This window comes from Scyliorhinus torazame, chromosome 9 (genome assembly GCF_047496885.1).
Source record: "Scyliorhinus torazame isolate Kashiwa2021f chromosome 9, sScyTor2.1, whole genome shotgun sequence".
NCBI classification, from domain to species: Eukaryota; Metazoa; Chordata; class Chondrichthyes; order Carcharhiniformes; family Scyliorhinidae; genus Scyliorhinus; species Scyliorhinus torazame.
In genome coordinates, this window is record NC_092715.1 from 125,411,436 (window position 1) to 125,427,716 (window position 16,281).

General features: G+C 47.5%; 1 protein-coding gene across 3 annotated transcripts; it reads left to right on the forward strand.

The window, feature by feature from the left end:
• Positions 1-1,510: 1,510 nt before the first annotated feature.
• Positions 1,511-13,334, forward strand: LOC140430022 (ARL14 effector protein-like). 3 transcript variants are annotated; one of them, XM_072517583.1, is made up of 4 exons: positions 1,511-1,579; positions 3,339-3,479; positions 5,162-5,298; positions 12,977-13,334. In XM_072517583.1, the coding sequence occupies exons 2-4, from the start codon at positions 3,357-3,359 to the stop codon at positions 13,203-13,205; spliced, it is 489 nt and encodes a 162-aa protein (XP_072373684.1). In that variant the 5' UTR covers positions 1,511-1,579; positions 3,339-3,356; the 3' UTR covers positions 13,206-13,334. The 3 variants fall into 3 exon arrangements, with proteins under 3 accessions (XP_072373684.1, XP_072373683.1, XP_072373685.1); XM_072517582.1 differs by having other exon boundaries at positions 1,526-1,730; XM_072517584.1 differs by having other exon boundaries at positions 1,526-1,730; positions 5,162-5,294; positions 12,977-13,183.
• The last annotated feature ends 2,947 nt before the right edge of the window (positions 13,335-16,281 follow it).

Here is a 16,281-nt window from a genome sequence, read left to right on the forward strand (position 1 = left end):
CTACAATAACAGATCACGACTATTATTGATTATTATTGACTAATTAATTGAAACACAATGATAGCTAGGTTAAGATTAGTATCTATCAAGTGAGAAAATACAAAGTGACTTTAAAATATTAAAAATTAAAGCAGAACAGAAATAAAATGCAAAATTGCAAAAATGAGTGGCCTCAGGCCTACAGTCTTCTCAAATTCATTACCATTTATCAACTTATACAACATTTTTGCAATTGCAATGTGAAATGAAACAACAGTATTTCACATGGAGTCAGACCTGGCTTTGAATTGTCAAGTTGAGGCAGTAGTTTTCTCGTTCCAATCCATTACCCAATTATGGTTTTGTGGCAGCTGATCTTTTCTTCGCCCAAGAGACACATTCTAATTGATAACCTTGGCGTCTGCCTGTGTGGAGTTTTTCTTTCTCCCCGTGTCTGTTTCCTCTGGGTGCTCCGGTTTCCTCCCACAGTCACAAAGGTGTTCAGGTTAGGTGGATTAGCCACGCTAAAGTTCCCCTTAGTGTCCAAAAGGTTAGGTGGTATTACTGGGTTACAGGGATTGGATGGAGACGTGGGCCTAGATAGGGTGCTCTTTCCAAGGGTCGGTGCAGACTCGAAAGGCCGAATGACCTCCTTCTGCACTATAGTGATTCGCTCCCCATGTCGGAATGGGCTTCCTCTGGGTGTTCCGGTTTCCTCCCACAGTCCAAAAGAGGTTCAGGTTCGGTGGATTGGCCAGGATAAATTTCGCCTTAGTGTCCAAAAGGTTAGATGGGGTTGTTGGATTACGGGAATTGGGTGGAGACATGGGCCTTGGTCATGTGCTTTTTCAGAGGGATGGTGCAGACTCGATGGGCTGAATGGCCTCCTGCACTGTCGGGATTCTATGATCTCCACCTATAATCGGTCACAATGGTCTTTTTTATAATTAAAAAAATCCAATTCAGGGACAATTTAGTGTGGCCAATCCAACTACTCTGCACATCTTTGGGTTGTGGGGGTGAGGCCCACACAGACATGGGGAGAATGTGCAAACTCCACACGGATGGGGCTGGGATCAAACCCTGGTCCTGGGCGGGAGACTTTCCCCTATAGACTGGTGCTGGGAGCCAGTGGAAGCTAACATTGAATGCATTGGCAAATCTAAAAATGTTGCCTTGTCCCAAAAGGTTATATAATATTCTTCCCGTTGTATTTATTTATAGAAACTGCAAAACTAGTTTCCAACATGAATTAAGAGTGAAGGGTTGTTTAGGAAGGCTAAGGGGAGTAGGGATAGTTGAATTGTTCTTGCAAAGAGCCGGTATGGACACGATGGGCCGAATGGTCTCCTTGAGACCCGTGGCCGTCGGTTGCTGGTGCTGTCAGGTAGCCGCGGCTGCCATTGGTTATTTATGTGTGATTGACAGGCAGAGCTGACGCTTGGAGGTGATTGGTGGATGGAGATAAGCGAGGCGACAAGTTAAAAGAGCATCCAGTGATTCCGAGGCTAATTACTTTATTCAGATAATTAGTGTATGAAAAGAAACTGCGCGGTGATATCTCGTTATTTCCGTTTCTAACGCTTTGCGATTACAGCAGGTTTGGATTGTTCAGTTTGCCGTCCTGTGTGCAGGTTTATTGTTTAACTGCAAAACAAACTCTGTTGAATTAAGCGACGTCTCAAATGTTTGACACTTGTCTCGTCAATTGGTGATGCACTGTGCATTGGACTTTGTGTGAGCGGTTGGAGGTTAGCAAAACCTATAAAAGATAATCGCAACTGCAAACTTATTTATTGTGTTTAAGTCGAAAATTTTGAGTTTTTCTATGGTTGTTTATTTTTCCTGTTGAGAAAGTGCGAGACAATAGTTGTAAAGTTTAATTTTCAAGTCTGGTATAACCAATAGATTGTCCAGAAGAACAGTTGGTCGGGTCTGTGGTATGAACGGGCCTGACCTCACTCTTTATTTAACTGACCGTATTGCTGAATTTGTACAGCACAGAGCTCATTTGGCCCATCGGGTCTACACTCGCTCTTTAATGCCGATTCACTTATTGAAACACGAGCCCTTTTCGAGAACGTATTTAATTCCAGGAAAAATCGATCCAATGTTTTTTTTTTAGTATTTAAAAGGCGTATCTACGTGCCATCCCTGGTCACTGCTCCCTTGCATCCTGCCACTTTTCAATTACTTGTCTTCAGGGGTAAATATGGTAGTTTCTTGTGCTGCCCACTGGATCAGTTCCAACTTGGAATCCATCCCCGATATGGGTTAATTTTATCTTATTGGAATAATTCTAAGCATAATTTTGTACATTTTTGTGTCCTGTGTGGGTTTGTCGGGAAAGGAGAAAGGACATGAGAAATTCAGCTGTTTCGAGAAAGTATATGTAATTTGGAAAATATAAAATAGTTTATTATTCATGGTCTGCCGTCAATAATTTGTTTTAACATCTTGGACTATTGTATTCTGTTTATTTCCTTTGTTCCCATTTCTTTTTATTTCTTTTTTGGTCTTTGGACCCATAATTGGAATGTGCCTTTTAAACAGCATGCTTTCCAAGTTTTGTATTTTGGAGAGGAGAAACCAGACTCTTCGGTGCCGAGTAGATCTTGGGGATTAGCTTTGGAGGGACTCCGTTTGCCTGGTTGATAGGCAACTGGCCAATGGACTGTATTCTGCCTGATGACAGTCAGTGATTAGGTCCTGCATGATGCTTTCTGAGAGAACTTCAAAGTGATTAGAGCTTGGGTGTAAGGAATGTTCAGTCTCACTCTTTCTCTCTCCTCTCCTGCTGCTGATGAGAAAGAACAACTTTATTCGAAAACCAGTGAGTGGCTGCCACATATTTTTGCTGTGAACTTGAAGAGAACCTGCTGAGAAAGTAGACAACCTTGCCAGAGGGAACCGTTTCCAGCCCAAAAGGGAGAAGTACCAAGACAAAAGCCTGAATTTCAGAAAGACATTAACTGGGAGTCATCCCAGTGCATCAAAAATCCTTATCATTGGAGAGCTGACTGGTGGTAATTTAACCTGAGGATCACCGCACCTTGGGCCAGGTGCAAGGTTGAGAAGGTGGGGCCGTCACGAATAACCTCAGGAATTTGACCCGCTCTGCATTACAAACCAGCAGCCAGCCAATTCTAATACTGTACCTAATAAAAGGTTACTGGTGACTGCAGTTTATTGAGCTTAGCCAAGGACCTCTGGTATTTAAAATATAATCTAATTTTACTTGTGTTGCAACTCTGGATCAAGTGGGGCTAGAATTGACCAGGTACTAGCCGACGGTGTCATGACACTATCACTCGTGTCTTCCCTCATAACTCCTAATTTTATTTTTTTTTGACATCCAGGAATGTCTGTTGTGAACCATGGAGCAGATTCTTGAAGAGAGCACTTATAACCAAGAAAGTATTCAAAATCCTGCCACGAACTGCAGAAATAAATTGTTGCACGAGAAACATGTATCAGAAGCACGGGATCAAAAGAAAATGGTAGGAGAGGAAACTTTATGTGTTGTGCTTTTGTCAAGTTTGGGTTTCAATGTCCATTTCGGTATTGAGAGTCCTCCCTGTTTATTTCCATAAGACATAAAAGGAGCAGAATTAGGTCACTCGGCCCATCGAGACTGCTCCGCCATTCAATCATGGCTGATGTTTTCTCATCCGCCTTCTCCCCATAACCCCTGATCCCCTTATTAAACAAGACCTATCTATAAGACTGTTTGCTCTCATTTCTTTTGTTTATTATTTTGGTCCGTGGACCCATAATCTGAATGTGACTTTAAGCAAGTTGAAACAGCCTGCTTCTCAGGACATCATGGGCGGGATTCTCCCAACGGGAGTCTTAAGTGCCGCCAATTTTTTGGAGATAAACATCTCCCACCGGCGCCCGTTCCCAGACCTCTATTCTGGGGCCTCCATGGGGCTGGCAGGGGTGTGGTGTGATTTGCGGGGGAGGGGCCTTGGCACGTAGACCCGGCGCCGTGTAAAAGACATTGCGCCAAGTGTCCCGCGCATGCGCAGTTGGGCAGGCGCCAACTAGCGCATGCGCAGTGGCCGTCCTCCCCAGACCACCCCACACAACAATGGCGCAGGGCTATAACATTGCCGGCAGAGGAAAGGAGGCCCGCCAATTGGTGGGCCCCGTTCGCGGGCCAGACCCCTTCGGAGGCCACCCCCGGTGACGGAGCCACCCTCTTTTCTCCCCCCCCCCCCCCCCCCCCACCCCCGAGCGTTCCCGCAGAGTTCCTGCCGGCAACGACCAGAGGTGAACGGCGCTGGCAGGACTCTGTCGTGTCAGAGTGGCCGCTCGGCCCATCTGGGCCGGAGAATCGGTGGCCCTGTCGATGCCAGCACGGCGCCGAACGCGCCGGCACAAATGGCGCTGATTCTCGCACCTCGGAGAATCGCATGCCGGCGTCGGGGCGTCATGGCATGGTTGCTCCGATTCTCCGGCCCGGCGCAGGGCTCGGCGAATAGCCCCCCATGTGTCCGGGCTTTGTTTTTAGAGAGGAAAAACCAGACTCCTCAGCACAGGTGGATCTTGGGAACCAGGTTTGGAGGGAGGTGGCAACCTGTGGGTTGGTCAGACAGTATTCTGCCTGATTGCGGTCAGTGATTGGTTACTGTGTGATTTCCCGTGGATGCTTTCTGAGGGAACTGCACCAAAGTGATTAGATCTTGGGAAGTGAAAGGATCTCGCTCTTGCTGAAGTGGAAGAACTGCTCTATTTCTCTGATAAGCAGTGAGTGCCTGGCACATCCTTTGCTGTTAACCTGAAGTGTGTGTGCATGTGCGTCTGTCGGGTATGCCCTGTAAATACTACGAATAGTTTTGATGTATTGAAAAATTGCATCACCTACAGTTTACCAAAGCCACATTGTACATTTTGAAGGAAGTTTAGTGAGATGCATCCAGTGTTCAAATTGTTCCTGGAGATACCATGGACACGTTTCCCTCCAACAAGTGTAACTGTCAGCAAGCACTGTGAATCCTAACCTGTTACTTAGCACAATTTCCTAGGCTATTTTTGTAATCCATTGTTTTCAGATTTGCTTTGACACTTGGAAGAATTTGTCAGTAGTAATACATCTGAATTAATATTGTATTTGAAACATGAATTATCTTTTTTTAGAATCATTGAACATGTTTTCCACAAACCCTTCCTGTTGCAGAAGCAAACGGAACGCCAGTTAAAATGCTTAGCATTTCAGAATCCTGGCCCTCTGCTGGCCGAGTTCAACCCTGAGACCAGAATACAAACAAAAGAAATCCGCAGGACAAAGCTAAGGCAGCTGGTCTTCGAAAGCAAGTAAAATCCTCAACATGATTTTCATAACCTCTTTATCTCTAACTCCCACTACCTCAAATTTCATTTTGGGCTTAATTTTATTAGGTTTTGAAATTTGTGAGCTTTTACTTCCTTGTATTCTAATAGTGCATGACCCAAATCATCGCAGAATCCCACAGTACAGAGGAGGCCATCCAGCCCATCAAGTCTGCCCAAGCACCCCCTTCCCCCTTTTCATGGGTAGCATGGTGGCTGGCACTGTTGCCTCACCGCTCCAGGGACCCGGGTTCAATTCTGGCCTCGGGTGACTGTTGGTGTGTGGAGTTTGCGCTTTCTCCCCGTGTCTGCGTGGGCTTCCTTCCACAGTCCAAAGATGTGCAGGTTAGGTGGATTGGCCATGCTAAATTGCCCCTTAGTGTTCAAAAGAAAGTCAGATGGGGTTACAGGGATCGGGTGAAGGCGTGGGCTTAATTAGGGGCCTCTTTCCAAGGGCCGGTGCAGACTCGATGAGCCAAATGGCCTTCTTCTGCACTGTAGGGATTTTATGAAAGAGCACCCCACATGGGCCCGCAACCCCACCTAACGTTTGGAGTAAATACAAGTAAAGGTCATCCCTCTTTTTTGAGGGAGTGACCAAGAAGGTAGATGAGGGCAGTGCAGTAGACGTTGTCTACATGGACTTTAGCAAAGCCTTTGACAAGGTACCGCATGGTAGTTTGTTGCAGAAGGTTAAAGCTCACGGGATCCAGGGTGAGGTTGCCAATTGGATTCAAAATTGGCTGGACGACAGAAGGCAGAGGGTGGTTGTAGAGGGTTGTTTTTCAACTGGAGGCCTGTGACCAGTGGTGTGCCTCAGGGATCGGTGCTGGGTCCACTGTTATTTGTGATTTATATTAATGATTTGGATGAGAATTTAGGAGGCATGGTTAGTAAGTTTGCAGATGACACCAAGATTGGTGGCACAGTGGATAGTGAAGAAGGTTATCTAGGATTGCAATGGGATCTTGATCAATTAGGCCAGTGGGCCGACGAATGGCAGATGGAGTTTAATTTAGATAAATGTGAGGTGATGCATTTTGGCAGATCGAATCAGGCCAGGACCTACTCAGTTAATGGTATGGCGTTGGGGAGAGTTATAGAACAAAGAGATCTAGGAGTACAGGTTCATCGCTCCTTGAAGGTGGAGTCGCAGGTGGACAGGGTGGTGAAGAAGGCATTCGGCATGCTTGGTTTCATTGGTCAGAACATTGAATATAGGAGTTGGGACGTCTTGTTGAAGTCGTACAAGACATTGGTACGGCCACACTTGGAATACTGTGTGCAGTTCTGGTCACCCTATTATAGAAAGGATATTATTAAACTAGAAAGAGTGCAGAAAAGATTTACTAGGATGTTGCCGGGACTTGATGGTTTGAGTTATAAGGAGAGGCTGGATAGACTGGGACTTTTTTCCCTGGAGCGTAGGAGGCTTAGGGGTGATCTTATAGAGGTCTATAAAATAATGAGGGGCATGGATAAGGTAGATAGTCAACATCTTTTCCCAAAGGTAGGGGAGTCTAAAACTAGAGGGCATAGGTTTAAGGTGAGAGGGGAGAGATTCAGAAGGGCCCAGAGGGGCAATTTCTTCACTCAGAGGGTAGTGAGTGTCTGGAATGGGCTGCCAGAGGTAGTAGTAGAGGCGGGTACAATTGTGTCTTTCAAAAAGCATTTAGATAGTTACATGGGTAAGATGGGTATAGAGGGTTATGGGCCAAGTGCGGGCAACTGGGACTAGCTTAATGGTAAAAACTGGGCAGCATGGACTGGTTGGGCCGAAGGGCCTGTTTCCATGCTGTAAACTTCTATGATTCTATGATTCCATGCGCCTAACGTGGTAAGTGAAGAGCACATTTGCTTGGGAGCAAGTACCTGCCTACTCTTCTAACTGTTGAGATGGAATAGCCCTTGGTTAATAGAAAGTCAATAAAGCATTCCCATTAATAGCTGCTGATTAAGATCTGTAAATTGCTGGATCCCTTTGTCATTGGTGTTTAGAAATCTCTCAATCTCTGCTTTAAATATACTTCCATGATTGAGCTTCCACATAACTTTGCTACTCCTGTCTTCCAATCCTCTTGCAATAAAGGTGAACATACAGCATTCTTAATTGCTTGCTGCATCTGCATGTTAGCTTTCAATTACTTATTGATGAGGACACCAGTCTGTAAAACCAAACTTTCTAATCTCTTGCCATTTAGAAATATTTTGTGCACCTGTTCACATTTTACTACAATATATTGCAGCTGCCATGTTCTTGCTCATTCCCCAAAACCCCTTGAAGTTACTTTGCATCTTTTTCACAACATATGCTCCCACCTAGCTTTGTTATCTATGAACTTGGAACTAATACATTTGGTTCCTATATCCAAATCATGATATTTATCGTAAACAACTGGGGCCCATGTATTGATGCTTGCGGTATCCCACTAGTCACAGCCTGCCAACGCAAGAATGACTCATTTATTTATATTCTGCTAACTAATCCTTAATCCATGCAGTAAAGTATTTCCTATTCCATGTGCTTTACTTTTGCTAGCCAACCTCCTGTGGGGGACTTTTTCAAAGTACGCTATGTCCACTATCTTCTCTTTATCAATCCTGTACAAAAAGGACGGGTTGTGGGCAGCACGGTAGCATTGTGGCTAGCATAATTGCTTCACAGCTCCAGTGTCCCATGGTCGATTCCGGCTTGGGTCACTGTCTGTGCGGAGTCTGCACATCCTCCCCGTGTGTGTGTGGGTTTCCGCCGGGTGCTCCGGTTTCCTTCCACAGTCCAAGGATGTGCAGGTAGGTGGATTGGCCATGATAAATTGCCCTTAGTGTCCAAAATTGCCCTTAGTGTTGGGTGGGGTTACTGGGTTATGGGGATAGGGCGGAGGTGTTGACCCTGGATAGAGTCCTCTTTCCAAGAGCCGGCGCAGACTCGATGGGCCGAATGGCCTCCTTCTGCACTGTAAATTCTATGATTCTAAACTGGAGGGGCATAAATATCCTGGCCGCAAAGTTTGCTAGTGTCACACAGGTGAGTTTAAACTAGTATGGCAGGGGGGTGGGAATCAGCGCAATGATTCAGAAAGTGAAATAACTTGAGGGGAACTACAGAACAGGGCCAGTAATACTCTGGAAGAGCAGGCAGGGAGATGTTGCTAAACACAGCCTGGACTGGTGGTCTGAAGTGCATTTCTTTCAGTGTGAGATGTATAAGGAGGTAAGGCAGATGAACTTTTGGATTAGTATTTGGAACTGGATATTGCCATTATAGAAACTTGGTTTAGGGAGGGGCAGGATTTGCAGCTAAACATCCCAGGATTTAGATGTTTCAGGTGGGATCGAAGGGGATGTAAAAGAGGTGAGGGTGCTGCACTACTGGTTAAGGAGAATAAGGTGTCCTACTGTGGGAGGACACCGAGTGCTTATACAGCAAGGCAATATGGGTAGAGCTCAGGAATAGGAAGGGTTGATGCCCAAAAAAGACGAAGACCCGATGGAATGCGGATCGTACTGACCCATTTCGCTGCTAGACAGCTCCAGGTAAAGCACATTCTCTGCAAGGAGACAATAGGATATCCCAGGGCCCTGGGAGCCACATTACTGGAGGGCTGATGAACACTGACAGTAAGGAAGGGGAAAACTGCAGGAAAATCTATGGACAGCTACTGGACAGGGCAAGACTGCAACTGGACGAAGCCAAAGGAAAATGGAGAGACAAACTGGGGCTATAGGTGGGCTGGGGACTTTGGAGAAAAGCATTGAACAGGGCCAACTCCACCTCCTCCTGCGCATGGCTCAGCCTCCAGCAGTTCAGAGCACACCTAACCAAAACCCAAATGAACAGGTTCTTCCTGGAGGTGGAAGATAAACGTGAACGGTGCCAGAGAGGCCAGGCCAACCACACCCACATGTTCTGGGCTTGTCCCAAACTTGTAGGATTCTGGACAGCCTTCTCTGAGGCAATGTCCAAGATTGTGAGGGTGGAGCCCTGCCCGAGAGTGGCAATCTTTGGGGTATCACAACAACCAGTGCTACACATGGAGAAGAGGACTGACAACCTCGCACACAAGAGAATCCTGCTCAGCTGATGATCAGCAGCACCACCCACAGCTGCAGATTGGCTGGCAGACCTGACTGAATTACTCTACCTGGAGACGATCAAGTACACCATCCGAGGGTCGGAAGAAGGCTTTCTCGAAGCATGGGGGCAGTTTGTCGGATTGTTCCATGACCTGTTCGAAGCCAGCAGTGACTAGGGAAAAAGCGAGAGACTGGAGAAAGCAGACAGATATACATATACAAAAGGGGAAAGGGGGCGGAAGAGAGGAGTAGACTCAGAGGAAACACTGGGACAAGCATGGGGGGCCCCATAACAGTAAACAAAGGGAAGGGGGGCGGGGGGGAAGAGGGGCAGAATGGGAGCCAGGGAACAGAACACCCAGAACGAAAGAGGATGCCAACAGCAGGGGAGGGAGGGGGGGGGGACACCAAGGCGATTGTATATACTTAAGAACTGCATGAGATGTATATATTGGACGTTTTACTGTGTGCAATTGAAAATGCCAATAATAGGAAGGGTACAGTCACAATTTTGGGATTTACTACAGGTCTCACAACAGCCTGCAGGAGATAGAGGATCAGATATGTAGGCAGATTTTGGAATGGTGTAAAGCAACAGGGTTGCTGTGGTGGGTGATTTTAACTTCCCCCTATATTGACTGGGACTTGCTTAGTGGCAGGAGCTTGGATGGCGCAAAGTTTGTAAGGAACATCCAGGAGGGCTTCTTGAAACATAGTCCAACTAGAAAAGGGGCCATGTTAGACCTTGTATTGAGGAAATGAGCCTGGCTAGGTGGTCGAAGTTTCAGTAGGGGAGCATTTTGGGAACAGTGACCATAATTCAGTAAGATACTGTTGATAAGATCAGAGTAGTCCTTGGATGAGCTGCTAAATTTGGGGAAGGCTAATTATAACAATATTAGGCAGAAACTGAAGAATCTAGGATGGGATGGATGTTTGGGGGTAAATCAACATCTGACAAGTGGGAGACTTTTAAATGTCAGTTGATAGGAATTCAGGACCGGCATGTTCCTGGTGAGGAAGAAGGATGTGTATGGGAAAGTATAAGTTTCGGGAACCTGGGATATTGTGAGCCTAGGATAATGAGGGATATTGTGAGCCATCAAAAAGAAAAAGGAAGCATTTGTAAGGGCAAGAAGGCTGGGAACAGATGAAGCCTGTGAGGAATACAAGGAAAGTAGGAAGGAACTTAAGAAGTCTTACAACACCAGGTTAATGTCCAACAGGTTTATTTGGAATCATTAGCTTTCGGAGTCCAACTTCTTCATCAGGCGAGCTCCACAGCATTAGCACAAATTAGGTTTATCCAATTTATATGCAAGTTGAAGTCACATTATTATTATTATTATTATTATTATTTCCATGCAACACCATTTCTTGATTTATATTCTGTCCAACATTGCCACCACAATTTGGCAGAGAACAATATTTGCCACCCTTCATTACTTCTTGATTCCACCCAACAGGTTCTACAGGTGGAATTTTGCCATTTTTCAGTTTCCGGCCCTGATTGAAAACCAGCTTGTGTATCTCCAGATGTACTGCTGAGTTTCAGACCAGATTTTCTGGCACTCTGACAATCCCCCGCAAGTGGCAATGCTGACCTATCAATGCCCCCATTTTTCCTTCTGTCAGGCAATAGTAACCTTGGCGCCCCTGGTGCGAACCCCTTGACTGTTTTCAGTGAACCTCGCCGATGTGACGTCACGTTGGCAATTGTTCAAATACTCCGTGAGGGGGTGGATGATGTGGCATGTTGGCCCTTTAATAATATGTAAATTCATTCAAATATAAAGGGTGGAACCTCAAGTCACCGGAAAGGGGCATGGAAAATGGGGAAACAAGATCTCGTCGGTGAGAATACCTTCCCAACTCAGAAAAGGCTTTGAGCCCATGTCGTCGTTCTTGCTGATGTCGAATGTGGGCGCAAAATCACCCTCCATTTTGATCCAAGATCCTCGCTCACTAATGTACTGACCTAGCTCACTAATGTACTGGCCTAGTTCCTTTGCTACCCCATTTCCTTGTCCTTTTCCTTTTGCTGCTCCTTCCTGAAGGATGAATAGCCCGACTTATTTAATTCCCAGTCTTGTTCACCCTATAACCACATCTCTGTAAAGGAAATTAACTCTTTGATTTGCCTTCAAATCCTCTAGCTTATTGTGAATGCTGCATGAATTCAATATTTTTAGTCCTTTAACTTTATCCTGCATTCTGATCCTAATAAATGCTTGCCTGCTTTATCTGCCTTCCAATTTAACTTTTTTTCTACTTCCTAATTTCAGTTTTGTTTCCCTCTATTCTGAGTTCCCTATCTCCCATCCTCCTGCCAATCTAGCTTAACCTTGCCCCAACATTAGCAATTCTCCCTTGTTAGCCCGTGCTTCAAACTTGATACCCTCCCCTCTTGCACCAATTCTCAGCCACATGTTCAAAATTATAGTCTTCCTATTCCTTTCCTAGCATGTGGGACTTGAAGAAATCCTGGGATAACTGCATTTAAGGTCCTGCTTCCTAACTCCTTCAATCTGCTTTCAGGGCCTTCTCCTCTTCCTCCCTCTGCTATTGGTACCAGTGTGGACCATGATGATCTCTGCTGTTCATCCAGTGAGCTGCAGTTTGCTGTGTCATCTTTGACCTGGCACCAGAGGTGGAAAATACAATCCTGGATATGTATCTGCAGATGCAGAAATGCCTGTCTGTTCCTCTAATAATTGAATCTCCTATCACTGTTACTCTTCTACTTTTTCTCCCCTCTTCCGGTGCAGCTGAGCCACTTTTGGTGCCATGGACCTGGCTCTTGCTGCACTTCTCCGAGGAGCCATCACCCTTATGTTCTTACTGGTATCCAAAGTAGAAAACTGGTTACTGCGCAAGATTGGCTCAGGGGACTTCAGCATTACCTTACTGGTTCTCGTAGACTGCCTGGAGGTCAGCCATTCCCTCTGTCTGCATGTTCCTAATCTGCACTGTGACCCTCTTCCTAAACGGGCTACCCACATTGTTCTCTGACTTGTGGATGCACCACAGTGACTCCAGCCACTGCTTCAGTTCCAAAACCAAGAGGACAAGTTTTTGCAGCCAGTGACGCTTCCTGAAGATGCTTGTCTACGTCACGTGGTGCAAAATACAGATTCTATTCTGTCAAGCTGCCCTACTATACTTAACTTTACAAACTATTTATTATAAAGATAATAACTTGCCAAAAAGCTGCTTCCCATGTGCCACAGAAATAACCAAATACTGCAGGCTGAAAAGGATTGGGGGGGGGGGGGGGGGGGGGGGAGAAAGAGAGAAAGGACCACCTTCAGGAACTCCCTAAACTGGCAGCTGCTACAGTGAAGCTCCTTTTCCATCTTTAAATTTAATTGATTTAGAGAGAGAGAGACTGAGGTTTGAGATACACTGCTGTATCATTAGCAATTCACATCTCCAGCAATGTGTCGCTCTAACCTAATATGGCTTGAAAACTCTTCACAAGGTGTGCCATGACCAGCAATTCTTGTGAAAATACTATGATTGTAGAATCTGTGTTGCTGATTTCCTGTATTTCTAAAATACATTCTGATTTTTTTTTTTTCTTCATTAGTGCTGTTTGGCAGAGAAAATATGACAACACAGGCAGGCTGCTGTTCAATGGAGTAGACCTTTGTGACTGTCTGGATGAAAACTGTCCTGGCTGTTTCTACCCCTGCTCCAAGTGTAGTTCGTGGAAATGTGGCTCCATATGTCGCTGTAACCGGAAGTGGATCTATGATGGAATTGAAACGGAAGGAAGCGATATTGTGCAAAAGTTCCCCAATTTGGATTCTAGTTGAATTTGTGCCAGTCTGAATGGAGTGTATAGAGTGTTTTTTTTTTTTGCGTGTGCATAACATGATTTGCACAACTGTTTTTATAGCACTACATTTGTCCGATATTGCACAATAAACTATTTAATTTGTCAATAGTGTTGGTACAATTATATTATTTGACTTGACTCCTACATGCCAATTAGACTATCAGTCAAAATAAAGCCTGCATCTCACATTTCTCTTCTGTGCAATATTTTGTTTAAGCATAAACCTTCCATAAGTTCAGAACATATTTGCCTCGTGGGTTTTTCCCTTTATTTAAAAGGGAGACAATGGGAATAGTCATTCGACTGCTTCTCCAACAACCGCCCCCCCCCCCCCCCCCCCCCTCCTCCTCCTCCTCCTCCCAATTCCAATCTATTCTGCTCCCAGATATTACACCAAAACAGAACAAAGGTGCCTGCTCATTCCTTTGATTTTGGAGGATACTGGAGGTGGGGACAATTGATAACTAAAAAAAATTTAAAGTAAACGATAGTCTTTATTCAGTTTTTTTGTACATTGTTGTCGAATCAATGTCTCATATTGCATACTTGCTATCCACCTGTAAAGGCCCATGTCAAAAAATTCCACAAAAACTTGTATTTATTTAGTATATGTATGGTGTCATATGTTAAAGCCTCGTACGGCCCTTGAGCTTTTGCCAACAAAATTTAGCACTTGAGGCAAATGAAAGGATTCAAGGAGTGTCTTGCAGGAGGAAAGAAAGGACAAGGAGATTTGGAGAAGGATTTTGAAAGCCTAGGTCCTTGGCTGTTGAAGGTGTTGCCAATGGGAACATAATTAAATTAAAATTGGTGAAAGGCTTAAAATTGACCAAACCTGAGTGCTGTAGGGCTGGAAGTGATGGGATGGAGTGTTTGAAAGAGGGTTTAAAAATTAAAATCTAGGTGTTTCTTAACTTGCTGAAGGTCACCATGGGGGAAAGATGACTGAATATAATTAATAGGGTGGAATTCTCTGAAATTGCTTGGACAAAGTCCCAAGTGATTCTCCGTTTTGAAGGGACTTGCAGGGCCCCGGGGTGGTTCACGCATCTCCAGCTGCCGATATGGGGCCCTGTGCGACAGGTCGGACCCACACAGCAATCCGGCCCCCACAATATAGCCCCCCCCACCACCACCACATTGTGGGTGGCCCCCGATTGGAATCCCAGCCGTCCTGAGGTGCCCCCCCGGCGACGGATACACCCGCCTCCACCAGGGAGGCTGCGGACTGGGGGCGAAATTCTCCGTTATCGGCGGAAAGTCCGCCGATCGGCGCAAAAAACAGCGCAAATCCGACTTGCGTCACGTCGGAAAAATGGGTCGATAGTCTCCGGCCTGAAATGGTCTAGCAGCGACGTAACGGGATCCGCGCTTGCGCAGTGATTCACGCCGTGCAGCGTCGTACGCGCTGCACGGCGTGACGGCTCATAAGGCCGCGCTGCTCCCCCCCCCCCCCCACCCGACCGCAACACCCGACTGGATGGCTGGCCGTCGCTCAGCCCCGAGGTTCGAGTCACGCGATGTGGAGGCGCTCCTGGACGCGGTGGAGTAGAGGAGGGACGCCCTGTATCCTGGGCAAGGCCGCAGAGTTGCCCCACACCACAGCCGGCGTCTGTGGAGGGAAGTGGCAGAGGCCGTCACCGCTGTGGCCCTGACACCACGGACAGGCACCCAGTGCCACAAGAAGGTGAACGACCTCGTCAGAGCAGGCAGGGTGAGCCTCCCCCATATCCCCCCCTCCCCCATATCCCCCCCTCCCCCATATCCCCCCTCCCCCATATCCCCCCTCCCCCATATCCCCCCTCCCCCATATCCCCCCTCCCCCATATCCCCCATATCCCCCCCTCCCCCATATCCCCCATATAATTCCCCTCCCCCATATCCCCCCCTCCCCCATATCCCCAAGTGAATCCAGCCCTAACCTTAACCTCTGCAATGCACGCGCAACCGATGGCGTGCATTCATATACCTGCCTAACACTGTTGCCTTTTACACCTGCCCCCCCCCCCCCCCCACAGGAGAAGCGCGCACACAACAATAGGGAGCATGTGAGGACTGGAGGAGGGCCCGCTGATGAGAGGCCACTGACCGTACACGAGGAAAGGGCCCTGGAACTGTCTGGCGGACCTGAGGACCAGGAGGTTGCTGATGCAGAGGTCGGGGGCGTACTAGCGAGTGAGCCACCGACAGCCCGTCCCCATATCCCCCCTCCCCTATATCCCCCTCCCCCGTATCACCTGATCACTGCCTGATGTCTAACCATGCATGCTTCATTGTGTATCGCAGGACCAAATGTCCAGGCACCCATCCCCGCAGATGCAGACCGCCCGCAGGATGCCCCTCGGAGACCACAGGAGACGGAGAGACCCGCACCCTCCAGCATGCGACGCCCGCAGGATGCCCCTCGGAGACCACGGGAGACGGAGAGACCCGGACCCTCCAGCATGCGACGCCCGCAGGATGCCCCTCGCACACCATGGGAGACGGAGAGACCTGGAGCAACAGGGAGACGACACCACCGTCACGTGCGGGAGCGACCACCCAGCGACGAGGGGGGCAGCCACAGGCCCCCGTCACATCCGAGCCAGGACACCACTACCCAGGACACCACTACCCAGGACACCCCTACCCGGGACAGCACAACCAGGAAGACGAAATACCGGACAGTGACTCAGAGTGGATGGGTGGAGACGAACCCCCACCCCAAAGTGCCATGGACTCAGAGTGGGACGAAGAGCACGACACAACGCCACTGCTGTCACCAACACCCTCCACCATCGCAGAAACACTCACCACGGTTGGGCACTTTAGTGATGAGGCGTCTGATACACTCACTGGTGCGCACAACACAGCCGTCCCGGTACAGCAGGTGGAGGTAGGAGCAGCAGAGGGACCGGGCGGTCGGAGGGCAGCCCAGCCCAAGCGAACATCTGCCGCCCAGATGGATCCCGGGTTCCTGGAGTTACCACACCCACACATAGATCCGATGCAACCACTGACCCGGAGACGAGCGAAGAGGGTGACGGGCGGCTTGCGGCGGCTGCGGTCGCAGG